We start from the raw sequence: 25,950 nt of genomic DNA, 5'->3' as shown, positions 1-25,950 counted from the left end.
AGTGTCTCATACCTTTTTAGATAGATGTTTCCCAAACTTCTGAAACTTGGAAAACTCAGAGAGAGGAAAACTACATGTTCAGCTCTACAATGTACACAGGTAGATACCTAATGCATCTGATAGTTTGACATGGAGCTCTGATTCATCTTGTTAATGGATTCCACTTTTCATCCACATGAAAGACAACTATTGTTTAATTTTGTTTTTAATTCAGATTCTGCTTCCTGTGTAGATTGCTTTGGAAACACCATCTATCGGCACTGGTAGGTACAGATGTATGCTTGTCCATTGTCCATGAAAGGTACATGAATCAGCAGTTGATGCAAAACCTATTCCAGGGCACTATTTAATGCTATATTAGTTACAGATGGCAGGAGCAAATGTAATTTTGGCTAAGTTCAGCAATCACAAAATAGTACTGGTCATGAACAGTGACAGACAAATTCAGCTTTTACAACAGCAGAAGAGAAAAATAATGATAGTTTCAATCAGTGTTGATTTGGGAGACGAGCAGTTCCTGAGCCGGGAGCAAAAAAGAACAAAGGTAAAGGCAGAAGGACCCGCAGTGCGGAAATACTCTGGCTAATTAGGGAGTCTGAAAAAGCAAAACCAGAAAGGCACAAAACAGAAAAAATCAATACCTTTCAGTAGGCGACTCTTTTCTTGTCCAACCCTATGCTAAATAAAGGGCTGCAGAGAGTAGCAGAGGCGTTTAAATACAGAACAGGGCATTTTTACAGGGAAGGCTAGTGTCAGAGATGGAGAGGAAGAGCTGACACAGTGGATGTGGGTTCCTGTACACCCATTTGTGCAGTGCTGGGCAATCACCAAGCAGCCCTACACCCACTTTCTTTGTCCACATCAGGAGAAAGAGCACAGCACACCGTGTTATGTGATAGAAGCTGCTCTGCACACTCAGAGGAGCACGGAGAGGCAATGGTGGCGGAGGAACCCAAAGAGTATCTTGTGCCACTTACTCCCAGGAGCCATCAGCCTAACAAAGGTCTGTCTCCACAAGCTCAGAGGAGCAGAGGAGCACAAAGGCAGGTGGAAACTCAAATTAGGAACTCAGCAGAAGGGGTACCCTACCCAGGACCCTCCCAGAGCTTTCTCAGGAGAACCTCAGCCCCAGGGTCCGGGCATAAAACTCTTCAATGGGGGTCAGAGCCCAAGCACCCTTGGGACCTAGGAGGGTCCCTGCCAGGAGCATGGGAAATGCTATGGCGTGCAGGAGAAGAGCATTTCAAGATTGCAGAGGACTTATTGCACGATGCTCAGGGCAGGAACCAAACGTAGGGAAGGGCAGGGATGGTGGATAGCCTGTGGTGAACAAATGTGGGAAAAATGAGAGAGAATGGGATAAAAAGGGCCAGCAGCATATAAATGGTTTGCTGGTCAGGATGCTTGTCTTCTGACGCCCTCTGCCTGATCCTGCCTCCCAGCTGAACTCCACTTCTAGTTGCTTTCCTGGGGGAGGGTCTCTATTTGGAGTGTATGTGTGCACAGGGTCACAGGGCCCACGTGTCAGTGGTGCAGCACCTGGAGCAGCGCGGGTGTGCACGTGAGCGTGCAAGCACAAGTGGAGATCCAGCCGGGCAGGTGGGCAAGGAGGGGATGTGGCTGGGGAGCCAGGGGGTGCGGGTCTCAAGGCGTGAGACCACCGGAGGGACTGGCTGTTGAGGGGGGACCAGGGCAGCCTTGGGCAGCTGTGTGCCGGTGCCTGCGTGAAGCTCAGTGCGTGCAAGGCGGGCTGTGCCAGCAGCTGGAGCAGTGCTGCTGCTGCAAGGGGCTCCCACCTGCTGGCGCCAGCAACCAGGGCAAGCGGGACTGAGGGGCATAAAGGGAAATTTCAGATCACAGTTGCTGGTACCACTGGTGATTTGTGACCCAGGAACAACCTGGCAAGGAGGCCTGGGTGCAGAAGGGGTTACGCTGCCTGTGAGCAGGAGCTGCAATCAGAGGCAGAGGTGCTACTAAGGGAGGGAGGTCTCCCTTGCAGGTGAGGTTGGAAATGCGCAGCTTTGTCTCCTAGCACACTCAGGTTTTCTAGCTCGGAGAAAAAGCGGCTGAGGGGTGACTTTGCGCTCTGCAACTTCCAGAGGAGGGGGGAAGCGCAGAGGGAGGTGCCTGCCTCTGCTCCTTGTAGCTGATGGCGAGACGCGGTAATGGCACAGAGCTGCGCCGGGGCAGGCTGAGACCAGACGTCAGAAAACATTTCTTTCCCATGAGAGCAGTCAGACGCTGGAACAGGCTTCCTAGGGAGGTGGTTGCACGTCAGGATTCAACAGGCATTTGGACAGCGCCCTCAGTAACCGCTTTAACTTTTGGCTAGCCCTGAAAGAGGTCAGGCATCTGGACTCAATGATCTTTGCAGGTCCCATCCAATTGAAGCGTTCTACTTCTAACACACATATCTGCATGCATGTGTGCGTACGTATATCTATATATCCATAGATCATTTTCTCAGTAATGGACCTTCATGCCAAGCATCCAGCGAGAACAGGATGAGACAGCTGGTGCTGTTTGTGTTTCTGCGGGTACTTCATGCATCTCTTTTCATCTCGCTGAGGTGTGTTGTGTAAATGTGTTTTGTGTCTGCCTTTGGGGAACGCATTCCCAGTCTCACTGCTGCTTTTACCCGGGGCAAAGAGTTGCAGCGCATTCACCTCTGTAAGGATTCCGGACTTGTCTTCCTCAAGACATCGCAGAGACCGAGCAAGCCCGAGACTTGCCCGGAGACGCGGCGCACAGTCGGAAAGAGCCTCTCCGAAACAGCGGAGGTTGCGCGGAGGAGACCTGCGGGGGGCGAGAGAGCGGGACAGCCGCCCCCGAAGGGGCAGGCAGCGGGACCGAGCAGGGCGCAGCGGCGGCGAGGAAGAGGCACGGGAGGGGGCGGCGCGGAGCCGAGGGCCGCCGGGACCCCCGCTGCGCCCTCCTGCGCGGGGCGGGCCGGGGGCGGTGCCCCCTGCCCCCACCGCCCCGGCTCCGCCTTTCCGGGCAGAGGCCGCGCCTGTCCCGCTGTCGCCGGCGGCTCTGCGCTCGCCTCCGCGCAGCAGGTAACGAGCTCCGCTCCCAGCGGCGCCGCCCGAGCCGCGGCTGCAAGGCAGGGGCGCGGGGGGGGGGCGAGGGCAGCGCGGCGCTGCCGCGGCTTCTCCCGGGCTTCTCCCGGTGTCCTCCCGACGTGCTCGGTTGGCTTCGGTGCTGTCCGGCCCAAAGCTGCCGGCTGAGGCGCGAGAGCCACGGCGGGGGCTTTGCTGGCAGTGGTCAGCCCAGTACAAAGGGGAGAGGTTGCCCCGCTTTGCGTCGGGTCCAGCAGAAAAACAGCGGCTCTGGGCTGTGGTCTCGCGTCCTGCTCTTCTCTCTTAGCCAAAAAATGCGTGCCTACCTGCATGGCAGCTCTTTCTGTTCCGTCAGTCTGAATGAAATGCTAACGACCTTGCACGTTGCGTGGCTGTCTGCGTGTGACTTGTTTGGTTGTTCCTGGCCTGATCTCGCTCTCGCACCAAATGCCGTGAGCTGATTTTCCTTTGCGTGGGAAGAAGCTCTAGATGCTCCCCTCTTCTCAAAGAAGGCTTTCAGTTGTAGAATTCAGTGCGTGATACTGGCTTTTTAACCGCAATGGGAAAATATGACGGGAGCAATTTTACCTGAGGTTGAGGGAGCTGAAGTCAAAGCGGCTTTAACATGTGAGTGGTGGGTGAACTGGTTTCCAGAGGGGTTCTTCGTGACCAAGGGCACTGGTGTTGCTGTGCAGAGGCAGGGTCTCTGTGGGTCTGATGACATGCAGAAATCAGAACTCTGCAGGGGACAGTAGGTAGGATCAGACGCCCTGTGCGTGTTTGTCTGGTAGGTGCTATGGATTTCGGTCGGATTTGCTCCACTTGTATGTGCTTACGGTGGCTATCTAAGCACTGAAACGCACCTGCCACATTCCACCTGAGAAACCTGTTCTGGATGTAGGTGTTGATCTCTACCTTCTGTGTTTTTGATAACACTCTGTGTGCTTTGTGGCTCTTTTGTTGAAGGTGATTGTAACTAAAGCAATGGGCAACTATCTGAGGTTTCTCCTTCGTGGCAGATTTGGGTTCCAGACTTACCTGTTTGTGAGATATATATCGGACCAATGGTCTAAAGGGGCTGTAAGACCAGAAATACCAGGAAGTGTGTTAGCTACAAGGGTCTCCTCCTGGAGGAGCAGTCCTACCGATGCAGAAGAATCTGCAGAACTGGAGATGAAGTGTAGTGATGTGAGATACGAAGCCCTCAGTGAACCATTTTCTCCGCTTTTCCTTTGTTGCAGTTCCCACTCCCATATTGGGTGATCTGTAACAAGGCAAATCGTGAAATGTTGAGAAGGCTGTCATACAACCTGATAAAAATCAAAGCTGGGAAAAAAAATCTAGAAGCCTGCAAAGCGGAACTTTTCTCTCTGTGTACATTTTACCTGACATCAACTAGAGAGGCACTTCGCTTGTGGTCCAGTTCTCTGTTTCTGAATTGCCTGTGATGAGTAAGCTCAGGGACTGAATTGGGTGGGAAGACTGGAGGTGGGGGGGGGGGGGGGGAGAGGCACTGGGACCATCTGCAAGGACTCAGCATAACTGAAAACGAGGTGCTGGCCCCATTGTGCAAAAGGGGATGGTAGAGATGGCAGTGTGGAGATGGGTTCTCAGATTGGCTATTGGGGTAGGAGTGCTCTGGAAGAAAAGGAGGCATGAAAGAAGCCAGTGAAAACTTCCAGGGAATAGCAAGGGAAATTCTTTTCCACCAGAGCCTCTCAGCTGCATTCTGTGCCAATTATGGCTGCTGTGGGGAAGAGCAGCTGGGCAGCAGAACCGCAAGCATTCAGTTGCAGCGGGGCTTGCAGTTAAGTGTGGAGCTTGCCATAGAGACTCCTTTGCTTCCGTAATGTAGCCTTTGGTAGCAGGCATATGGCACATGCTTCCAAGCGTCGTGCTATCTAATGTATCTAACCATCCCTAGGTGATTTCACCCATCTAAGTTTTAGTAAATTACTCTCTAAGCAAACTGCCAGCAAATAGAGCGATGTGTTTAGTGCTGCTTAGCCATCTGGGCTGTAATGCTTCCAAAGAGCTTGATACTGTTAAAACTGAAGAGGATTCCTAGGCTGCTTGTGAAATGAACGGCTCTGTATGCAGCATGACATTCCCAAGTCAGTGTTCTTTAAGCGCGTGTGGTTTTCCTTTCTTTAATCTTCCTTTCATATCATTTACTGAAAGGTTATGCAGAAGTTGTTTCCCAACATGTAGTCCTCAAGCTTGATAAAACCCCAAGCACAAGTGACGACCACCTCCAGACGTGGAAGAACCTGTTACGTTGCCTGCCCTGAGCTTGTGCATGATCAGGTTAGTTTTCTTCTGCATGAGCGACCACAGGAAGATCCTGGGAATACTGCAGAGTGCTGAATTTCAGAGGCATGTTTCTCGGTTCAAGGTCTGCACCAGAACATGGAGACCAGTGCCAGTACGTGGAGTTCTGCACAGGATTGCTTTGTGTGTGTGTTTTCCCTCCATGCTGTGCAAGCTTCAGGTGCTGCATTTGGAAGAGTGTTGCCAGCAGCTTAGGAGAGGTGATCCTCCCCAGCTGCTTGGCCCTGCTGAGGCCACACGTGGAGTATTGTGCCCAGTTCTGGGCTCCTCAGTACCAGAGGGACATAGAAGTACCGGAGTGGGTTCGGATGAGGGCTGCTAAGATGATTAGAGGATGGGAGCACCTGTCACACAAGGACAGGCTGAGAGAACTGGGCCTGTTTAGCCTGGAAAAGGGGATACCAAGGGGAGACCTCATCAATATCTATATAAATACCTGAGGGGAGGGTGTTGAGAGGATGGAGTCAGTTTCTTTTCAGATGTGCCTGGCAACAGGACGAGAGGCAATGGGCATAAACTGCAACAGAGGAAGTTCCAGCTGAATATGAGAAAAATTTCTTTACCGTGAGGGTGACGGAGCACTGGAACAGGTTGCCCAGAGGGGTTGTGGAGTCTCCTTCTCTGGAGATACTCAAAACCCATCTAGATGCCATCCTGTGCAATGTGCTATAGGTGAGCCTACTGGGCAGGAGGGTTGGACTGGATGACCTCCAACATCCTTTCCAACCTGAGCAATTCTGTGATTGTGTGAAATTAAAGGGGAACAGTTCCTTATATGCTGGTAGTTCTTGTCCAGAGAAATATAACTGAAGGGATCAAAGTCTTCACACACTTCCACACCAGTCTAGTTCTAGAAGTGAAAGGTATACAGGAAGAGAGGCATTGATTTTTCTCCTTTCTCCCCCTTGCTCAAAAACATGTATAATTTTCTTTGGTTTGTGTGCAGTGGCCCATGGCACTATTCTTACTACTCTCTTCTTCTGTTCTGAATCTACGCGCAAGGCAGGAATGTGAGGTCTTTGCTAATGTTGTTATTCGGTGCGTAAACTCTTTCCATACTATGTCTAGAACCTTGTATTTTGAAACTAATTTGGACTTGAATCCTCTTAGGTCTGCAGAAAGTTCTTAAACCAAAGCAGTATGAAGGTGTAACGGTATAGTCCAAAGTACTGCAAATGACTGCCGACAAAAAGCCAGCAGCTGGCACGGCCCTGCAGGTTGGCTGAGCTGCACAGCAGCCAACAGCTTGTGTTCAGTAGCAGCTTCTGGGCACCAGTAGTAAGAGTGGTCAGGCTAATGAGAGGGACTGTGTTAACGACTATCTGGTAGCACACTGTCAGCTTGCTGTTTGTGCCTGTTCTCAGGCAAACCGCAAGAAGCGCTCCTGCCTCCTCAGATCTTGCCAAGCATTACTTGGATTTTGCTTACAGATTCCAAATGGCAGTGGTTCTTCTGGGCCTCTTGGGCAGTGGCTACTCTAGGTAATTCCTGTGGAGGGCATGGCTCATTTGGACCCTCAGATTCGTCTTTCAGCTTGTCAATAGCTGCTGTGTCCCTTCCTCTGTTCTGCTGCAATAAGTTCCTCCTCTGGGGTGGGGCATGGAGCCACCTTGCACAGGTCCTCAGCAGGGCTGAGTCTGTACCTCTGCCAGTGGACGGTGTGTCTGCAGGCTGAGCGGTCTCATGACATTCCTCTCCTCCATGGTCAACTCGTCCCCAGGCCGTGCTGCTCCACTGGACACATCTGCTAATCATCTCTGTCCAGAGAGATCTGGACAGATTGGAGGGCTGGGCGATCATCAACCACATGAAGCTTAACTAAAGCAAGGGCCGGGTCCTGCACCCAGGATGGGGCAAGCCTGGCTATACGTACAGACTGGGCGATGAGACACTGGAGAGCAGCCCCGCAGAGAGGGATCTGGGGGTCGTGGTAGACAGCAAGTTGAATATGAGCCAGCAGCGTGCCCTGGCAGCCAGGAGGGCCAACCGTGTCCTGGGGTGCATCAAGCACGGCATCGCTAGTAGGTTGAGGGAGGTGATTGTCCCGCTCTACTCTGTGCTAGTCCCGCCTCACCTCGAGCACTGTGTGCAGTTCTGGGCACCACAGTACAAAAAGGATGCAACACTGTTGGAGAGCCTCCAGAGGAGGATGATGAAGATGGTGAAGGGCCTGGAGGGGAAGATGTAAGAAGAGCGGCGGAGGTCGCTTGGCCTGTTCCTCCTGGAGAAGAGGAGGCTGTGGGGGGACCTCATCGCAGCGTACAACTTCCTAGCGAGGGGGAGTGCAGAGGCAGGCACTCACCTGTGCTCCGTAATCACCAGTGAAAGGACCTGCGGGAATGGTGTTAAGGTGAGGCAGGGGAAGTTTAGGCTGGACATCAGGACGAGGCTCTTCACCAAGAGGGTGGTCACGCACTGGAACAGGCTCCCCAGGGAAGTAGTCACTGCACCAAGCCTGTCAGAATTTAAGAAGCGATGGGACTGTGCTCTTAGTCATACGGTCTGAGTTTTTGGGTAGACCTGTGTGGTGCCAGGAGTTGGACTTGATGATCCTTATGGGTCCCTTCCAACTCGGGATTTTCTATGATTTTATGTTGCAAGGCGGGTTCCCCTGTGAAGAGCACCTGAAAGGTGAATCTGGGGCCCTGAGAAGCTCTGTCCCAAGTGACAGGCACCTGTGAAGATGCTGTGGTCTGGGTGAGCCAGAGTGAGTCTGAGGGAAACCTGATCCTTGCTGACCAGCACTGTGGAAAACAGAAAGACCATAGGATTTCCAGGGGTATTTGGAATATCCAAGTAGAGGCAACATGAGTGGTGTGTCTTTAGATATCCCTGATGTTCCTGGAAATCCTTTTCTGTGTGCAGCATATTCATCAGGCAGGGTTCACCAGCAAGAAGGCCTGAAGGAGAAACTCTTGTCTTTCCTGCATTTCCAAAGTGCTTGGTATTTCTGTGGTGAAGGCTTTTGACTTCAAGAAGGTGGACAGTTTTTTTTTTGTTGTTGTTGTTGTTTTTGGCTGGTTGGTTGTTTTTTTTTGTTTGTTTGTTTGTTTTCCTGGCAGCACCTGTTTTTAGGTGAAAACCTGGGTTTTCATTAAGATTAAAAGGCAGTAGTGTTGTTGGTTTTTTTTGGGCTGTTGTTTTTTTGTTTGTTTGTTTTACAGAGTCAGAAAGGCAAGTGGCAATTCTCCCTGATATTAAAAAAACAAAACAAACAAAAAAAAAAAAAACAAAACAAAAAAACAGTGCTGAATATTGGTTTTTTTTTTTTTTTTTTTTTTTCCATTTTAAACAAGAAGAAAAACAAGAAGGAAATAACGCTATGACTTGGAAGCACTTTTTGGGGGCAATGACTGGGACACATCGTGTTTCTGACACAGACTGCACCTCCTGAAATGTTTCAGAGCTTCATTACCATGTTGCCTTGTTTTCCTCAGTTCAAAGTGGCGGATATGGTATGTTGTGGGAGGAGGAGTCCAGTCAAGGACTATGACTTTACTAGCTGCAGACTAGAAATGACAAGTCCCTTAGGCTGCTGCAACACGTTCAGCTAGTGAGGGCCTGACCCACAGTGTCAGAGGCTGGTCCTGGCTCTGTGGGTGGGCTGATGGTGGTGTCTCGTTCCTTGAGGTGTGAGGTACCACTCATGCAAAAAGTCCTTTTGTTGTGTTAAGACAAAAACCTGAAGCCCAAGATACATTGATGGCTATATAAAAAAAACTAAGTTGGATTGGTGCTTTTTTCTAAGGTGGTTAGTGACAACACCTGACGAGCCAGAACTTGCTTGCTTGCCCCCACTGAAAGCATTGCAATCAGAAATGGTGACTACTGGAACACAAGAAGAAGGCCTGTTCACATTGGAGCAGGAATTAGTTGTTGCTAGACTTGCCTGGTGCTGCTTAGCAAAGAAGACCATATGTTTCCGGAGCAGCACAGCCTCTCTTTTTGGCTGCCCATGGCAGGAGGTGAACCACAGGCTGTACAATAGACTATGTAGGATCTGCTGGTGTGCTGCAGGACCAGGCTGGAGGGATGTGGTCCACACTTCTGCACTGTCAGAGGAAGGGTCCTGTGATGCCGCAGACCTATTCTTCTTGCAACGTTTGTTCTTCTGCCTGTTATCTCCCTGAGCAGGGAAGCAGTGAGGCTGGGGTTGTACTTGTTCAGAGCACACATCAGCGTCGTCTGCCAGCTTTCAGAGGAAGGTTGACCGCAAGAGGAATTCATGTAGTCACTGTTGTCTGCCTTCCCCCAGAACCCCAACACAAACACCCAATGCCGGTTGTTTTTAAGGTGTTCTAGGAACAGCTTGGTAAAAGGGTGTGTGTACAGACCTTGGAGGACATTTTGCTAACACAAGCTGTAAGTCACGTGGACTGTGCTAGATCCCTTTCTTGGTAGCAGAAAAGCAACTGTCACCTGCTCCTCAGTGCTAGGCCATGGGCTTGCTGACCCACCGACTGATGCTGTAGGGTTCCTTCCCCTTTTAACCAAGTCAAAGCTTTTCAATTTCTTTGTCCCAGATGAGCTTTTTTGACATGGGGAAGCTGAGGAAAAACACTCGGAACAGTCGTACAGTCAGGGGGACATTAGCTCAGTTGTAAAGTCCTTGTAAGAGAGCAGGCTGTTCTGTGGTACCAAAGCGATTATAATGAGAGCCCCAGGGTGACTGGAAAAGTAGCTGACATAAGGGCGTGGAGGATAGTCTAAATCCCATTAGAGACATCTGGCAACGCTGAACAGTGTCATGGGGGTGTTTTCCTCATGAGTAGAATCTGCACTGCTGCATGGGTGAGGGGACCGACAGAAAAGGATGTTTGTGGCTGCCTGCCCTTTGAGCATAGAGAGGGACTCCTTGGGATGAGCCCCAGGCAGGCCCATGCCCCTCAGGAGACACCACAATGCATTTGGGCTCTTTGGGCTGTCCTGTGAGCTGGGCAAGTCTGTGTGAATGCAGCTTGTTTCAGCGGAAGCCAGGGAAGAGTTATAGATCTGCTCAGGGAGAGCTACTCCTCATACTGAATTGACTTATAAGACAGGATGACCATGGTGATTCTTTACTCTCTCCCCTCTCCTTTCCCCTCCGTTATGCTTTTTTTTTTCTTCTCCAAAGGCATGTTACTTAACTGTGTGATTGTGGAAAACTTGTTAGCAACAGCTCAATCACACTCAAATAACGAAAGCAGCATAGCTTGCCCCAGCCTGTGTGCTCCTGTTTATTTTTCCTCAAATCTTCACCTGCCTCACTACAGAGGTGGAAGAAGGGAGCTGTGATGGGGATGTAACAGTCTTTGGTTTCTGTAAAAGTCGTGTCCACTGGAGGAGGAATGAGGCCTGCCCTGTCAGCATCTGCTGTGTTAGCATGGGAGCGAGCCTGAGGAGAGTCTCAGGAGATGTGGGACCTGGGAGGTAGTGGGCGAGTGCTGGCTGCTGGGCTGCAGCTGCAGGCATGTGCTTTTCCTCTGTGTTCATGTGCCATCCAGCTTGTCCTGCCTCATGGCACAGCTTGAATCCTTGGTGTGTGCATCTCAGCAGCACTGCAGGGTCAGTGCTGTGGGTAGAATGTCTCCAAAGAAGAGGAAAGCCCTTATGGGCAGGTGCAATGGAGACAATGTTCTGGGGAGGGGGCTCTAGTATCATCCTCCTGGCTGGGGCTTTCTCACGTTCTGATGGGAGTGCAGGTTGCCATTGCAGGTTTAATCCTGGTCCTTTGGACCAGCTATCTCCTCTGATCACATCTCAGAGAACATCTTTAGAAGCTAGTATGTGGAATGTCTGTAAAATACTGTTTTGTCCCAGTGACTTGTCAGGACTGGCTGACCTTCAAAAGCTTTGCTGCAGAGACAGCCAGTCCTCCCAAAAGTGTCTTCTGATGCAGTTCAGGCTCACAATGACTACGTTTGTCAGGAATTAGCTTAGTTTTCTACTGTCTGCCTGGAAAGCAAGGAATGGGCTTGCCCTCTGATGGCACATGCAGGAGAAGAAGTGTTTAAGAATCGAGGACAGACATGGCTAGTTTCCCTGATACCTCTCTACCCCGTAGGGGACCCACTCCATGACCCTGGCAGGTCACAGAGACATGAGTTTGGCTGTGTGAGAACCTGCCTGTTCTCTTGAACCTGCATCTGCCTGGTTCCACGCCTGCTTACGCTGTCAAGAGTGGAGAGCCATCCCTTGCCCGAGGGATCCCAAACTGTCCTGTAGGAGCCCAGCCTTCCTCCAGAGTCAGACGTGTTCATTGCCTGGGGATGACCTCAAAGAGCACCTGAGCTGAACCCTTTATTCACTGTCCTTTTGATCTCTGAAAGCAGGTGGGAAAACTGGGGCTTTCTGACACTTCCTGACAGCAGAGAGGCTGAGTTGTAAGCTAGAGTGTTTCTGGGCTGTTCTCCAAACCAAGATCAGCCACGTTGCACAAGAAAACCCTCTGCTGCTGCAGTTTCTGCTTCTTAGAGCTTGTGATGGCAGCACGTAGAAGGTGACTGGTCTCTAGGGAATAGCAGGCCTTAACGAGTTTGGGTAGCCTGTGCAGGGAGCAGCCCCGCTTTGTCTCCGAACTGCACTGTCTGAGGATCAGTCGCCAGCTACATTGGAGGTAAAATTCTCCTGCACAAGCCTTTTCAGCAGGACTAGCTGCAGTTTGGATACCAGCAGGACTGTGGACTTGTTTATATTGCCGTGTCTGTGCCACAAGAAGGCAAAAGCAGAAGACATCTCGAAGTGCACAGCCGTGTCATGGTTTTTCACAGCTCATTCTCTAGTGGCTTTCACTGCTGTAGAGCATAGTATCCCCGTAGCACTGCATGCAAGGCAGAGACACCTCTGCTCCTTTTCCGGGGGAACTGCTGAAGTTCAACATCATTAGGATTACGTTGAAGACCGAGAGGTCTGATCAGGAAGTTAGCCGTCCATCAAAGGATATGAAAAGATGCTGAGGCCTGATGAGCTTCAATGAATGGAGCAGTCTTGCAGCTTCTGTGAGACTCAACAGCCCCATAAAGGACAATTGGGAAGAGGACAAGAGGTTATTTTAGGAACTTTGAGCTGCTCCTGAGGGACAACATACAGCTTTTTTTTTTTTTTTTAAAGATCTAACTTAGTGTTCAGGTTTTGATCATGCACAAAAAGAGAGATTTGATTTAAATGAAAAATAGACAGAACCAACACAAAGGGCTGTATTTATGCTTTGGATCGTGGCAGTGACTGACATTGAATCTTATTTGCCTGTATTTTCAACACCCCAGCTGCTGTGGAGGTTGCTGCTAGTATTTGGTCCGTGGCATGCTAGGGTGGCCAGAGGCAAGGTTTCAGTGTCTTCCATGGTCAGACAGTTCAGCTCAGCATGGCAAGGCTTCATGTCGGGGCTGCACAGTATTAGCTGGAGCTTGGGTGCCTGAACTATGTACTTCCATGATTATCTCTGCCTGCAAGCATTGTTGCAGAGTGACTAGGAAGCTGGCCTGAGGTTGGGAGGTCGAAGAAGCCTTAAAGAAGCTCTTTAAGCCTCCCTCTTGGGAGGTCGAAGAAGCTCTTTGTCAGTATATGTTATTGTACTGGGGTTTGGGAACTGGGGAAGGAAAGGGTGCACTATTTTGATTGTATTGTAGTCATCACTGAGAATGATGCTTCTAGGTTCAGGTCAGTGGCAGTAAGGCTGGACCACATCTAGAGATGTTTTATGACAGGTTATTTCAACTGTTTCTGTTTGTGCAGCTCTTTGCTTTCCTCTAAGTCTTGTTTTCCTCTAACAAAGTTTAAGGATCTTTTGGTATTACGATTCTGGTCCACTCAAGCAGTTCCATGATGTGTTTGAGGACTTGATCCAAAAATGTTTCAAAATGGCAGGTGCAAGTGGGAAAAAGACTCCGGTTAGAGCTCTTCTGGGGATGTTTTGAAGCAAAGAGGAGGTGCCAGTCACACAAGCTTGGTTTGCACATGCAAAGGGATAACCCTGTCACACACAGCACGTGTAGGTGCCTGCGTGCCCAGGGGATACCCTGAGAAAGAAAACAAACCCAACTGCACTGAGTTTTGCACTGCTTGAAGAAATAACTGCCAAAGCATTCTCTTTTGAGACGCCTTTCTCAAACGTTATGTTTTACAGGAAGAAGAGTGATTTTTTTTTCTTCTTTTATATTCCATCAAGGGTTTCTGAGCGTTTATGTTCATTCTTCAAGATTTTTGTCCTTGTCATGTGGACTCAGACTTCCTCCAGAAATCCTTTTTTTTATGAAGGGCAGCACAAGTATGGAAAGGAAAGTCTGTCCTTTCTGCAAAGAAGAAAAATAGAAGGGGCAGGGATAGAGGACGGAGCGGCCACACTGTGACACACGTGTAACAGTGTCTAGGGCTGCCTACAGACAGAGAAGGTGAAATATTTTGACTAAAAGAGTGATGTTAAGTGTAGATGATGAATGATTAGGCCTTGGCTTGAAATGTCCGATTTATGTCTTCCTGGCTGCAGAACTGCTATGCTTGTACTTGTGCTATGATTATTCCCCAGTCACCCATCTGGAAAGAGGCCAGATTTCCTATCCAATAATCTATTTCTTCCTTCAGAAAGTACTGTTTGATTGCAAGGATGCTCATTTCAGCTCAAAGATGCTGTTCAGAGGCAGGTGTAGGAGCAGTGTGGCTAGAATCACTTTCTGATTGTGCTGCATAAGAAAGAGCAGCCAAAAAAATGCTCATGAAAGAAATGAAGGGTTGAATTTTATGACCCTCTTTTCTGTCCATTGCTATGTGGTTGGGTAGTGAAAGGGGCCAAAACAGCTTCCGGGGAAGGAAAAGAGAAATCAACAAATGTTGGTCCCATCCTTTCATCATTGTTAGGAAGAATGTAGTGAGTGGAGAATGTGAAGAGGAATAGAGATCCAGTTTGTGTTCAGACAAAATGTCTCATGCCTCATTTCTGTCAGCTTCCAAGCGTCTCTTTTATACCTTGTTATTCTGATATTCACTTACTAATGTTTCTCTTGCAGCAGAGCTTCTGCCATGGATCAGCAGCTGCTGTCATCTCAGCAGAACAAAGAATGTCCCTGACGTGCTGAGTTTACTGTCTGAGCAGAAGATCAAGAGCTGAGGACTTACAAATCTTGCAGATTGAGTGGAAGACAGTGTGAAAGGTGATTGTTTCTTTGGCAATGTTTGACATACAAAGTGTTGATATTATTTATAAATTTTTGTAGATGCAAACATATTTTCTGATTCATTTTGCATTTGGTCCACGTGCAGCCCACAGTTCTTTACAGCATTTGAACAAGTAATAAGAATGGTGGCTACAGGCTTTCTGTAACTTGGAAGGTATGATATTAAAATTACTAATGAGCCGACTTTGTAGAGCAGAGGTAGACTGGCAGATTATGTTAGGGGTCTGGAAGCTGACCTGACCTTCACATCTTCAAAAGAAACAGCATTTTTTTTTAACGTTTTTAGGTGCAATTAAAGTCATAATGAATTAAATAAATCTGAGCCAGAGGATTTCAGTGCCACAGTTCTTCATTTCAGAAGGACTAAAACAATCACAGAATGCTTTGGATTGAAAGGGACCTTAAAGATCATCTAGTTCCAGTCCCCTTGCTGTGAGCAAGTACACCTTCCACTTGACACCTTCCATTAGACCAGTTTGTTCAAAGTCCCATCCAACCTTAAACACTTCCAGGGATAGGGCATCCATGACTTCTCTGGGCAACCTGTTCAAATATGTCACCACCCTTGTATTAAAGAATTTATTCCTAATATCTAATCTAAATCTACATTCTTTGAGTTTAAAACCATTGCCCATTGTCACTACACTACCAGCTAAAGAGTCCCTCCCTGTCTTCACCCCTTTAGGTACTGGAAGGCTTGTGTAAGTTTTCTCCAGAGCCTTCTATTCTCTAGGCTGAGCAACCCGAGCTCTCTCAGCCGGTCTTTGTAGGAGAGGTGTTCCAGCCATCTGAAGATTAGAGGATGAGAGCAGCCCTTTGGACGATCAGAGATAATTCTTGTGGCCCTCCTATGGACCTGCTCAAACAAGTTTCTGTCCTTCTTGTGCTGGGGGCACCAAAGCTGGACATGGCTCCAGGTGGGGTCTCCTGAGAGAAGAGCAGAAGGGGAGAATCACCTTCTTCACCCTGCTGGCCATGCTGCTTTTAATGCAGCCCAGGATGTAGTTGGCTTCATGGGTTGCAAGGTCCACTTGTAACCAAGTCTGTATTCATGTTTGGGATTGTCCCAACCCAGGCACAGGACCTTGCACTTGACCTTGGTGAACCTCACGTTTGCACGGGCCCACCTCTTAAGCTTGCCAAGGTCCCTCTGGATGCTATTCCTTTGTACAGCATGTCAACTGCATTACACAACTTGATGTCATCTCCAAAAATGTTGAGAATCACAGAATCACAGAATTTCTAGGTTGGAAGAGACCTCAAGATCATCGAGTCCAACCTCTGACCTAACACTAACAGTCCCCACTAAACCATATCCCTAAGCTCTACATCTAAACGTCTTTTAAAGACTTCCAGGAATGGTGACTCTACCACTTCCCTGGGCAGCCCGTTACAATGTCCTAACAACACTTTCGGTAAAGAAGTTCTTCCTAAGATCCAACCTAAAACTCCCCTAGCGCATCAGCATTATGTCATTCTCCAAGTACCTGTCTTTGGATTTTGCAACTTGGGTGATGTAGCTTGCTGGTGAAGATCGAGGCAAAGAAGTTGAGTTCTCCATGTTGATTGTAGCCAGGTCTCCTGTACCACTCATTGTGGGGTGCACAGTTTTTTATCTATCTCTGTTGTCCTGTGTACTTGAAGAAACCTTTGGATTATTTTTCACATCTTTGGCCAAGTTCAGCTCCATCTGTGCCTTGTGGTTCCTGGTACACTTCCAGTGTTCTCAGGCCATCTCTCTATAATCTTTCCAGCATGTGTATCTCCTGCCTCTGCACTTTGTTTTTGCTTTGAGTTTGGCTAAGAGGTTTTGACTTAGCTAAACTGGTCTCCTGTCTTCCCTGCCTGACTTCTTGCATGTCAGGATTGAGAGCTCTTGTGCCCGAAGAAAAATGTCTTTAAATATCTCCCAGCTCTCATTCTCCCTTTCATCTCTTAGGGCAGTTTCCCGAGAGATCCCATGAACTAGTCCCTTAAACAGCCTAAAGTTTGTCTTTCTGAGGTTTAGGGTGTTAACTCTACTTTTTGCCTATCCCTCAAGATTGAGAATTCTGCCAGGGCATGTTCACTACAGGCCAGGCTACCTGCAGTCTTGAGCTGTCCCGTAAATTCTTCCACATTGGTGAATAACAGGTCTGGCAACATCTCTCTTCTTGTTGGTCTTCCCATCATCTGTACTAAGAAGTTATTGTCAACATACTACAGTAGTCTCCTTGACTGCTTGCAGTTTGGTGTGCCACTTTTCCAGCAGATACCAGGTTGGTTGAAGTCCCCTAGCAGGGTCAGGGCCTGTGAGCATGATATTTACTGTTGCTGAAGAAAGAACTCCTCTCAGCATCCTCTCCTTGATTGAGTGGCCTGTAGTAGACATAAACCACAAATTTTCCTTTGTTGGCTTAGTCTCTGTTTTTCATCCATAAGCTCTCAATCTGTGCGTTGCTGTTCTCTGTGCAGTCAGTTCCATTTTTTGCACAGGGCATTTCCCATACCTTTCCTTCCTTGCCTATCCCTTCTGAATGGTTTATAGCCATTGCTTGCTGCACTGCAGTCATTTGATTCATACCATCAAGTTTCCGTGACAGCAATCAAATTCAGTTTTCTAGCTGGGCAGTGGCTATCAGCTCCTCTTGTTTGTTACTACATACTGTGTGCATTTGTGTATAACGGCACTTCATTTGGGTCTTTGACTGCCTAACCTTTTTCACAGAACCTATTTTGGAGGGTTGGGTGTCATTCCTTACTACTCTGGTAGATACACTTTTTCACCACGTTGCTTGTGTCATGCCCCATCCCATAGGTTTCACAGTAGGAGGTATAAGCACAAGGAACAGGTTGGCTGAGTGACCATTTTCATATTGCTTAACTAGAACTTTTAATTAGAAGATCCAGAATGAGCCATTCACTTCACTGATTATTTCTGGAACCACGTATGTTCAGAGTTCTAGCATTAGTAGACATCAGTACTCTAGATCAGTTTTACCAGAGACAGGTTTAAGTTTATGAACTTCATTTAGAGAAATTCATTTGAGATCATTTATGAACTCAATTTAAGTTTGTGAGCTATGTGCAGAAGCTTGCACTGGCCACTCAGTTTTCTGCTTCCTTACTGCTCTACGTTTAATTTCTGTGGTTATATTAATCCCAGGAAACCCCTCACAATGAGGGGATATACTAGTTATCTGCCTTCCGAAGGCAGTCAAGGGTCAGTTCTTGAAGGACAAGAAAATCATCAGCAGGAGTGAGCATGGATACACATTGGGGAGGTCATGCTTCATTAATATGATGAGCTTCTATGATGAAATGACCAACCTGATGGATGAGGGGAAAGCAGTGGGCATTATCTACCTGGACTTTTTAAGGCTTTTGACACTGCTCCCCATGAGAACCTCGTAGAGAAGCTGCTGATATACAGGTAAGATGGGCAGACAGTGAGGTGAAACAAAAACTGGCTGAATGGCTGGGCCCGGAGTTGGAAGTTCACGTTGGAAGCCAGTAACTAGCACTGTATACTAGGGGTCAATGCTGGGTCCAGTCCTGTTTTAGTGTTGTCATTAATGATCTGGATGATGGGGCAGAGTGTACCCTCAGCAAGTTTGCAGATGACAAAACCAGGAGGAGTTGCTGATAGGCTAGAGGGTCATGCTGCCATTCAGAGGGACCTTTACAGGCTGGAGAAATGTGCTGTTGGGTTAGGAGCCTCCCAGAGTTCAATAAGGGCAAGTGCCAAGTTCTGCCCCTGGAGGAAACCAGCTCCGGGCACCAGGACGTGCTGGGGCCACCCAGCTGGAAAGTAACCTGGCAGAAAATGCTTAGGGGGCCTGGTGGACACCAAGTTGAACATGAGCCAGCAGTGAGCCTTCACTGTAAAGAAGGCCACCTGTACTCTTGGCTACATTAGAGAAAGAAAGTATTGCCAAGCAGGTCAAGGAAGGTGATCCTTTTCCCCTCTCTCCAGCACTTGAGAGGCCACACCTAGTGCACTGTGTCCAGTTCTGTGTTCCCCAGGGCATTCACGGAGCTGCTGGAGAATATCCAGCAAAGGGTCATGAAAACAATAAAGGAAATGGAGCATCTGTCTTATGAGGAAAGGCTGAGAGAGCTGAAACTGTTCAGGCTGGAGAACAGAGTGCCAGAGAGGGAATCTCAATATGTATAAATACCTGAATGGAGGGTGCAAAGATGGAGCCAGAATCTTTTTCAGTGCTGCCCAGTGCCAGGACAAGAGGCAGTGTGCACCATCTGAAACACAGGAGGTTCCCAGTGAACATCAGGAAGCACTTTTCAACTGAGCAGTAGTAGCACTGGATGCCCAGAGGGGTTTAGAGTCTCCCTTTTTGGAGATATTTAAAACCATCCGGATGTGGTCCTGGGCAGGACCATATTAATTGGAGATCCCAGGCATTTCCCATAGTCATAAGAAAGCTCAGTTTTCCCTTTTCTGAGAGAACTAATTGCAGGATCCAGATACCTTGAGAAAGGACTGCAGAGACTACTAGGTTGTCCTCTGCTATGAGAATTTAATGCAGTGTAACCATCACTCTGGACAAAACAAAAGTGCAGGCACGGGAAACAGGAGTTGTGAGTTGGTGGTGTTAAATCTTCTAGGCACTGTTCAGACTTTTCAATCTTTTATGATTTTTTTCCTGTGATTTCTGTCACTTTCAGATAAATGGAAGATTTGGAGACTAACCTAATCCAGACACGTAAAGCATGTAGAATAGAGCAAATGGTAGCGAAATGGCTTCATCGCTCCCGGGATGGTGCGTCCAGGTAAACATTGCATTTGTTGATCAGCTTTGATCAGAGACAGCACAAGCTTGTTTCCAGTGAACGTGGAGAGTCATAGGTCACAGTTCTCGCTCATTGTCACAGTTCCTTCAAAATATGCATACTGCATTCCATAGAAATAAGCAGTGTTTTCAAGCATCTCCCTCATTTTCAAGTGGGCCAAACGTTCCTTCTTTCACCCATTCCTATTTTGTGAACCATACCTACAGAAACACAATACTGTTCAATGTGAAATGTGCTTGAAGATGGGCTTGTAACTCTTGTGTCTTGCCATTGGCCCAGGTCTTAAGGACAAGGCAGTGTTGCATTTGCAAGAGATCGTGGCCTGTATCTGCTTTGCTTTTCTAAGGTCTGTGAATCAAAATTAAACTGGATGGAATCCTGGCAGGAGCTGAGAGCTGCAAATTCTCTCACCACATTGCTGGGTGAAGGTGTTGCTTGGACCCATGGAGGTCAGGGCTTGCTGTGGGGCTCACCTGGATTTCTCCTTCCATGCAACCACTGGACTGAGGTGGCTGAAAGAGTTGTGGCTGCAATTGCCTGGTACTGCTGGCCTGTTATCTTCACATTTCCCTGGAGCACAGGGGAGCACTGCTGGCCTGCCCACCATGGAGACTCCCATGGGTACCCGAAAGAGTTCTGACCTCTATGTATATTTGTGCAGCCCATTGAAATCGGGGGGTTGTGGAACCTAAGCCCCTTTGATAACATTTTTTCTGACTATATCTTAATTAATCACCAATTTCTTGTCTCGCAGTGGCAGACTGCCTGTGACAAATGCCACCAGGGATGGCAGAGGCCAGCCTGCCAGCCATGTCAGGCTCACTGTCACAGTGTACAAAGACTTGGTCCTCCATCACTATGGCTTTGAGATTTGCCCAAACCTTCCTCTTACAATTGCATCTGTCACTGCAGGTAAGCACCATTTTCTTCTCCCTACAAGCATGTGTGTGAGAAGCCTGAGCTGTCCCAGATAGCCTTTGTGATAAACTTCTGCCAGATGCCTATGGTTAGCACGTGAACCTTGATTTCTGAAGAGAGAAAGCCTGTGTGCCTGTGACATGCAGAGTGTTTGAACATCTGTCTGATTTCTCACAGCACAGAGGAAATCTAAAACAGTGCCAGCTTCACCATGAATTGTTTGGTTGCACTCAGACACAGCTGATCTTGAGAGACACAAAAAGCTGTTTGAAAGAAAAGTTCTTTTTGGAGTTGAATTTGAAATGCCAAGGAAGAATTTTATCTAATCTTACAGTTCTTACTCTGCAGTGAGATCCTGTTGCCGAAAATGCTGTCTGGGCTTAATGCCCTGTAATAGAGAGAGGATCACTGCTAGATACAGGCAATCTAGCTGGAGTTCTGCTTACGTCAAGCAAATCAACTTTTCCCCATAAGAAGGGACATAACTCTGCTTCTAAAGTGTTTTTTGTTGTTTGTTTGTTTGTTTGTTTTTCCTAATAGATACACAAAAATCTTGCTTTGTACCCCATTGGTAACAGTCTGACAGCCAGAGGAAAAACTGCCCAAGCTGGACAGGTAGATGGTGTGGTAAAGGTAGCTGAAGAGTGGTCTGGGCTCTGACTCCAGCAGGCTATGTAGGCTGTGACATCCCCCCATGTGAAACCTGTGACTAAATTAGCTGAGTATTCAGGGGTAAAAAGTGTAGATGGAGTGTTTTCTGTTAGGCTCTTCTTTTTTCCTAATTTGAAAGCATCAGTGTTTTATTAAAACAGACACAGAGAAACTTGTCCTTTTAAGTCTTGGCCATGGCTACGAGTCCTGTGTTTAATTCCAACCCTTTGTCTTTATGTTCTGCGTTTTTCTGTGTGCCAGGGTGCTGGGTGCTAGTGTGCTATGTGGGCAAACCTGTCTGGTGGAGAAATAAAATACCTTGACCAGTAGGCTTGTGGTAATGGAGCCAGGGGCTGCCTGCACAATTCTGTTCTTCAGACCAGAAGTCTACCTGCTCTGTAGCCTCTTGGGTCCTGTGGCTGTTAGTCTTTAGAAAACCTCTTTGTGGGTCTTCACAGCAACCAGTGTGGTTGAAAAGACCTCCATGCTCTCCTGGGTGGCCAAGGGCCATCATTATGCCAGGAGCGTAGCCTCTCTCTCCCAGGGAGAGGTGTAGCAGGCAGCCTGGTGATCCCTCTCAGTCATCCTGTGGCCTCCCAAGATCCTATGAACATCCCCACTATGCCCAAGGCACACAGTGCCTGTGAGTGCTATATAATGTGCTGTGACAATGGACAAGGCATGCACAGGAGGGCTGCTAAGAGGTTTGGTGGCCAGAGAGCAGCCCAGGCTAGGTGGTGTGAATACAGGCTGAGTGTACCAGCTCACACCAGCGCCCCGAGCCTCTTGGCCCCTTTTTATTTTGCCACACAGAGGGAGTTGCTGAGGCAAGCGGGTGGTGGGTGGGAAGAGGAGAGCTCAGTGTGCATCCCCTGGGAAGGAGGTCTGCCAGTCCATGACTAACAGTGTGCCAATTGTCCACAGGGAGCACTGCTGATGGGAAGCTGCTGCCAGGTGACCAGCTCCTCCGGATAAACTCCACCATGGTAGAGGACATGTCCATTGAACGGGTGGCTGACATGATCAGGTATGGTCCTGTTCACCCTGTCCGGACAAGGGGACGGGGGCAAAGAGTGGAAGTGTGGGAACCCACTTTCACCAGGGTTTACAATGGTACGAGCAGCTGCTGACCCTGGCTGATTGCATCTGTCTCTGTTACAGGGAGGCTGGTGACGAGCTCTTCCTAACCGTCCTGCGCAGCACGTCGGTAAATGGCTTCTCGAGCACTCTCAGCAGCTGTGCTTCCCATCCTGGGCAGCCCTGGGAAGGTGGGGCAGATGGGCTGGCTTGCAGGACGCATGGGCTTGGCCGAAGCTGTGAGGGAGCTGCAAGGAACTACTGCCTTTGTGCACACCTGTGCCTTTTGAAGAGCTTCTAGGGATAATCAGTGGTAATGCCTCACAGCTCCCCTGGTCAGGGGGCAAGAGCCCCCACAGAATCTGCCCCATGCGGGGGGCTCAGTCAGTGATTTGGAGCCAGAGGCATCCTGAGAAGGGCTCAGGAGGTGACTGGCCATGGTTCTGCATCAGCCCCCTGTGAGCCAGGAGGGCATGGCCATGGGGAGGCCTCCCCCAAGGCCACAGGCATCTCACCCAGCATGCCATGTCTCGTGCCAGCCCGCCAGGAGCAGCATGAATGCTCCCCACGTGCCACAGCTGTCTTGGCCCCAGAGGGGTCAGGAAGCCTTCTACACTCCAGGACTTGTAAGGCAAATGCTGAGGCTGTGGAATCCCCCACCACCGCCCTGCCCTCACTCCTTTAAAGCTCTTGAGTTTTTCTCAAGCCTCGGGTGCTTTCTAGCACTCCTTCTGACTGTAGGAAAACGTTTATCCCTTTTTCTCTGGGCTCTGCCTGCCTATTCAGTACTGAATCACCTGAGGACTCAGTACTAATCACCTGAGGATTTCCCCTTGATAGTTCAGCAGGCCCTGTGACTGAGCTGAGCCTATAAATTCGTCCTATGGCCTATAAATTTGTCCCCTGCTCTTTACTCTTCCATCTCTCCTGAGCAAGCAAGCATGCTTGTGCCGGCTGGGTTGTGCTTCCCTGATCTATCTCTAGGAAGGTCTGGAACCTGGGTGTTGATCCTACTTTGGGAAGAGAAGCCAAGTTTTAATACAAACTTTAGTGCTGGTTGCCCATTCCTACAGTGTAAAAATCACCAGCAGGGGTGTACTGCCAGCATAATGTGTGTGCCAACATAGATTTCAAAGTGGGTAAAAGCTGAGCTGCAAAGCAAGGACAAAATTGGGTTTGTGTGCTTTTTGGCTTCTTTTAATGTATGACAGTGGCCTGTAGGAGATAACTTTTTTTTCCCTCTAGCAAAGCATTTTGGGAAGTTATTTTCGTTTGATTGTTTGGACTTTTAAATTTAGCTCTGTTCTTTGAAAAAAGAAAAATGTTTGGTTTCCTTCAGAATTGTTGCTGGAGCTCTCAGGCTTAAGGTTAATGAGGTTTCTTGACAGTTCAGTGAAAATGCACTAAAGACAAAGCCTCCTAAATACCTTTTTCCTACACAAAGTCTTCTAGGTGTTGGCATTGAACAGATGTGCACAAAGCCAAAGTGTTAGGCAAATCCCATGAATGGTGGCTTCCTGTCTTTTGTTAATTGGATTTCCCACGTCCAGTACATCAGTAAGTCTTGCCAATGCTTGGTCTAGCTTTGGAGATAAAAGAAAAATGAGAGATGTACAAGACTTGAATGTCAGCCAGCAAGGGGAAATGCAACTGCTTTTCAGAGAAAAAGAGATTAGAAAAACCCTTCATGAGATTTGGAAAAACCCTTCACAGGCCTTTATGCATTGCTTTAGAAGCAAATGGGACACAAATCCATTTTTGTCGTTTCCTTTGCAGGTCACTTTAAGGACACCTCCAAGTACAGCCACAGCTTATCTCTTGGGTTTGGGGTTGGCTCTTGCCCCACTCTGAAGGCAGCTGTGCTTAGAGCTGAGAGGTAACAACTCCCACTGATGGCTATCAGACCCTCTGACGTGGCTGCTCTGGCCATGCCAGACAGGATGTTCTAGGCTTTCCTGGGAGTAGCTGATGGGCATGATGCTCTCTGTGCCCTGGCAGTCTCTAGAAGGACTTGCTGGCAGGGCACAGAGACTCCTGCCCACCTCTCTTCCTCTGTCCTTGCCAAATGCGCTTGGAATAAGATGATTCTGTGGCAGGCTGGGAGGCATTTGTGCCTCTGCTGAGACTGTGGTAAGTGCTCCACCTGGAAGCTGTTTGGGTGGATACTAAGAGATGCTGTCTCTGATCGCCTGTTGGCATCTCTGTAGGGAATATCATGGTTTACAAGAGGAGGGACCTATTGGTGCAAAAACCTAGTGGTTCTGGTTCCTAAGCTCGTGTTATCTCTTGTGAAAGTGTCATGGTGAAATTGTGGTTATGTGACAGCAGCACGATGACATCAAGATGTCTTTTTAGCCTTGCAGTTTTCTTAAAACACTTGCAATAGGTCAGTATGCTCTAGAAATCTCATCGGTGCTACATACACTGCTGTGTTCATGTGATACGTTGATAGAAGAGTTTTTGTCTATGACTTCAGGCACTCTGTGTGTGGCAGTTTATGGTATGCTGTGTTTATATATATATATATATATATGCACATACCCATCACAAGCCAGCTGTTGGGTTAACAGGTTTTCTGCAGGATCCTGGTTTCATTGCAGGAGCTGGGCAGGTGCTTAAACACAGTAACTGTACAAATATGTAGTGAAATTGGTTGTGCACAGTATGTGTTGCATGTTTGTCCACTTGTTATTGGGCAGCTGGGTTTGGGCTCAGTGACTGCCCAGATAGGTCTGAAATCCTGCAGCATGCCTGGATTGTGCAGGAAGATGAGAGGCTCCTAACGTCTCCCGCTTCTGTAGGTGCGAGGTGGTGTGGTGGAAGCAGCGTTGGCTGTGATTGCACCCATGACTATACTGTGGGCTGCTCCTTCTGTGCATAGGTACAACAGGCCGAGCTGCCAACTGAGTGCTGTTATCTTTTCAGGGTGGGCCTAAGTCATCGTTCCTCACGGCAGAGAAGAGGGCAAGGCTGAAAACAAACCCTGTGAAAGTACGTTTTGCAGAGGAAGTGCTGGTGAATGGACACACACAGGTCAGTGGGGTATGGCTGCATGTGGGCACTGTGAGCACTGTGTGCTGAGAAGAAATGGGTCCCATGCTGGGCTGGGTCAACATGGCCAGGACCCACAGAGTGGCTGTACCTTCACTGTGCTTGTCTGACTTGGATTTTTATCCAGGCATTTGGTCCCATCTTGTTTCCTGTGCTCCTCGGTGAAGTGCTGGCATCTCCAGAAGGCTTTATCTTTCATTTTCTTATTAGGGCTAATGAAAAATATCTGCATGTACTACTTCTATCCTTTTGCCACTTAAAGTTTAAGTAAACTTTATGCAAGCATTAGACAGCTGTGACACTGCTACCAAGGGATGTACTAGTCATCTCTTGAATTGCCATTCTCTCCGTAGTAAACCTAGACTGAAGTTTGGGCATGAAAAATCCTAACCCTAAAGATAAGAGGTGAATCCTGCTGTCAGTGCTGGTTCTTTTTCTGCCAAAGTACCTGGGTTATCTCCTTCTGGCCCTGGCCGAATGTATCATGGCCCTGAAAAACTGCAGAGACTCCTGTTTCAGTAAATACACCACTCTTGTGATCTTAATGGAGCATTAATGCTGATGACTAAATTATCTCTATGGCAATTGGAAGGAACCCAGAAGCTGCCTTTTGCAGTTGAAACCTGAAACCACAGTTTAGAAACATAAATTGTTGATGAGCCTCAGCGCTACCCAGCCTCCATTTTATGTTACGAGCTCAGTACATATTTCCATACAGCTGAATGATATGCAAGAGTCAGGTCCCTCAGGATCATGAAGTCAGCATCAGTCAATGTATTACTAGAACCTGTGGGCCTAGCTGTAATCTGGAGTAAATCAAGCTTGTACCAGACAAAACATGAGGGGTACAGGCTTAAGCAATAGGTGAAGCTTTCAGAATGAATTTGTAGTAGTCTATCAGAGCCTGCATGAAAGGAGAGAAA

The 25,950-nt window shown here is 48.3% G+C and overlaps 1 protein-coding gene across 8 annotated transcripts in view; it reads left to right on the top strand.

The window, feature by feature from the left end:
- The window catches only part of FRMPD1 (FERM and PDZ domain containing 1), a 49,205-nt gene that overhangs the window by 5,433 nt on the left and 17,822 nt on the right, over nucleotides 1–25,950 (top strand). For 3 of the 8 annotated variants that reach the window (XM_068666225.1, XM_068666226.1, XM_068666221.1), the window contains exons 1-8: nucleotides 2,963–3,056; nucleotides 14,372–14,515; nucleotides 19,205–19,309; nucleotides 19,677–19,951; nucleotides 20,085–20,242; nucleotides 21,824–21,926; nucleotides 22,061–22,106; nucleotides 24,902–25,009. In XM_068666225.1, the coding sequence (XP_068522326.1) occupies nucleotides 19,277–19,309; nucleotides 19,677–19,951; nucleotides 20,085–20,242; nucleotides 21,824–21,926; nucleotides 22,061–22,106; nucleotides 24,902–25,009 (723 nt within the window). In that variant the 5' untranslated portion in view covers nucleotides 2,963–3,056; nucleotides 14,372–14,515; nucleotides 19,205–19,276. Of the gene's footprint in view, nucleotides 1–2,962; nucleotides 3,057–5,240; nucleotides 5,367–14,371; nucleotides 14,516–19,204; nucleotides 19,310–19,609; nucleotides 19,952–20,084; nucleotides 20,243–21,823; nucleotides 21,927–22,060; nucleotides 22,107–24,901; nucleotides 25,010–25,950 lie in introns of those variants that run through there. The other 5 variants (XM_068666222.1, XM_068666229.1, XM_068666224.1 and 2 more) reach the window with 5 other exon arrangements.

Source organism: Anas acuta, chromosome Z, assembly GCF_963932015.1.
Source record: "Anas acuta chromosome Z, bAnaAcu1.1, whole genome shotgun sequence".
NCBI lineage: Eukaryota > Metazoa > Chordata > Aves > Anseriformes > Anatidae > Anas > Anas acuta.
Note: the sequence above shows the minus strand (reverse complement) of the source record. Positions and strands in the feature narration are given on the sequence as shown.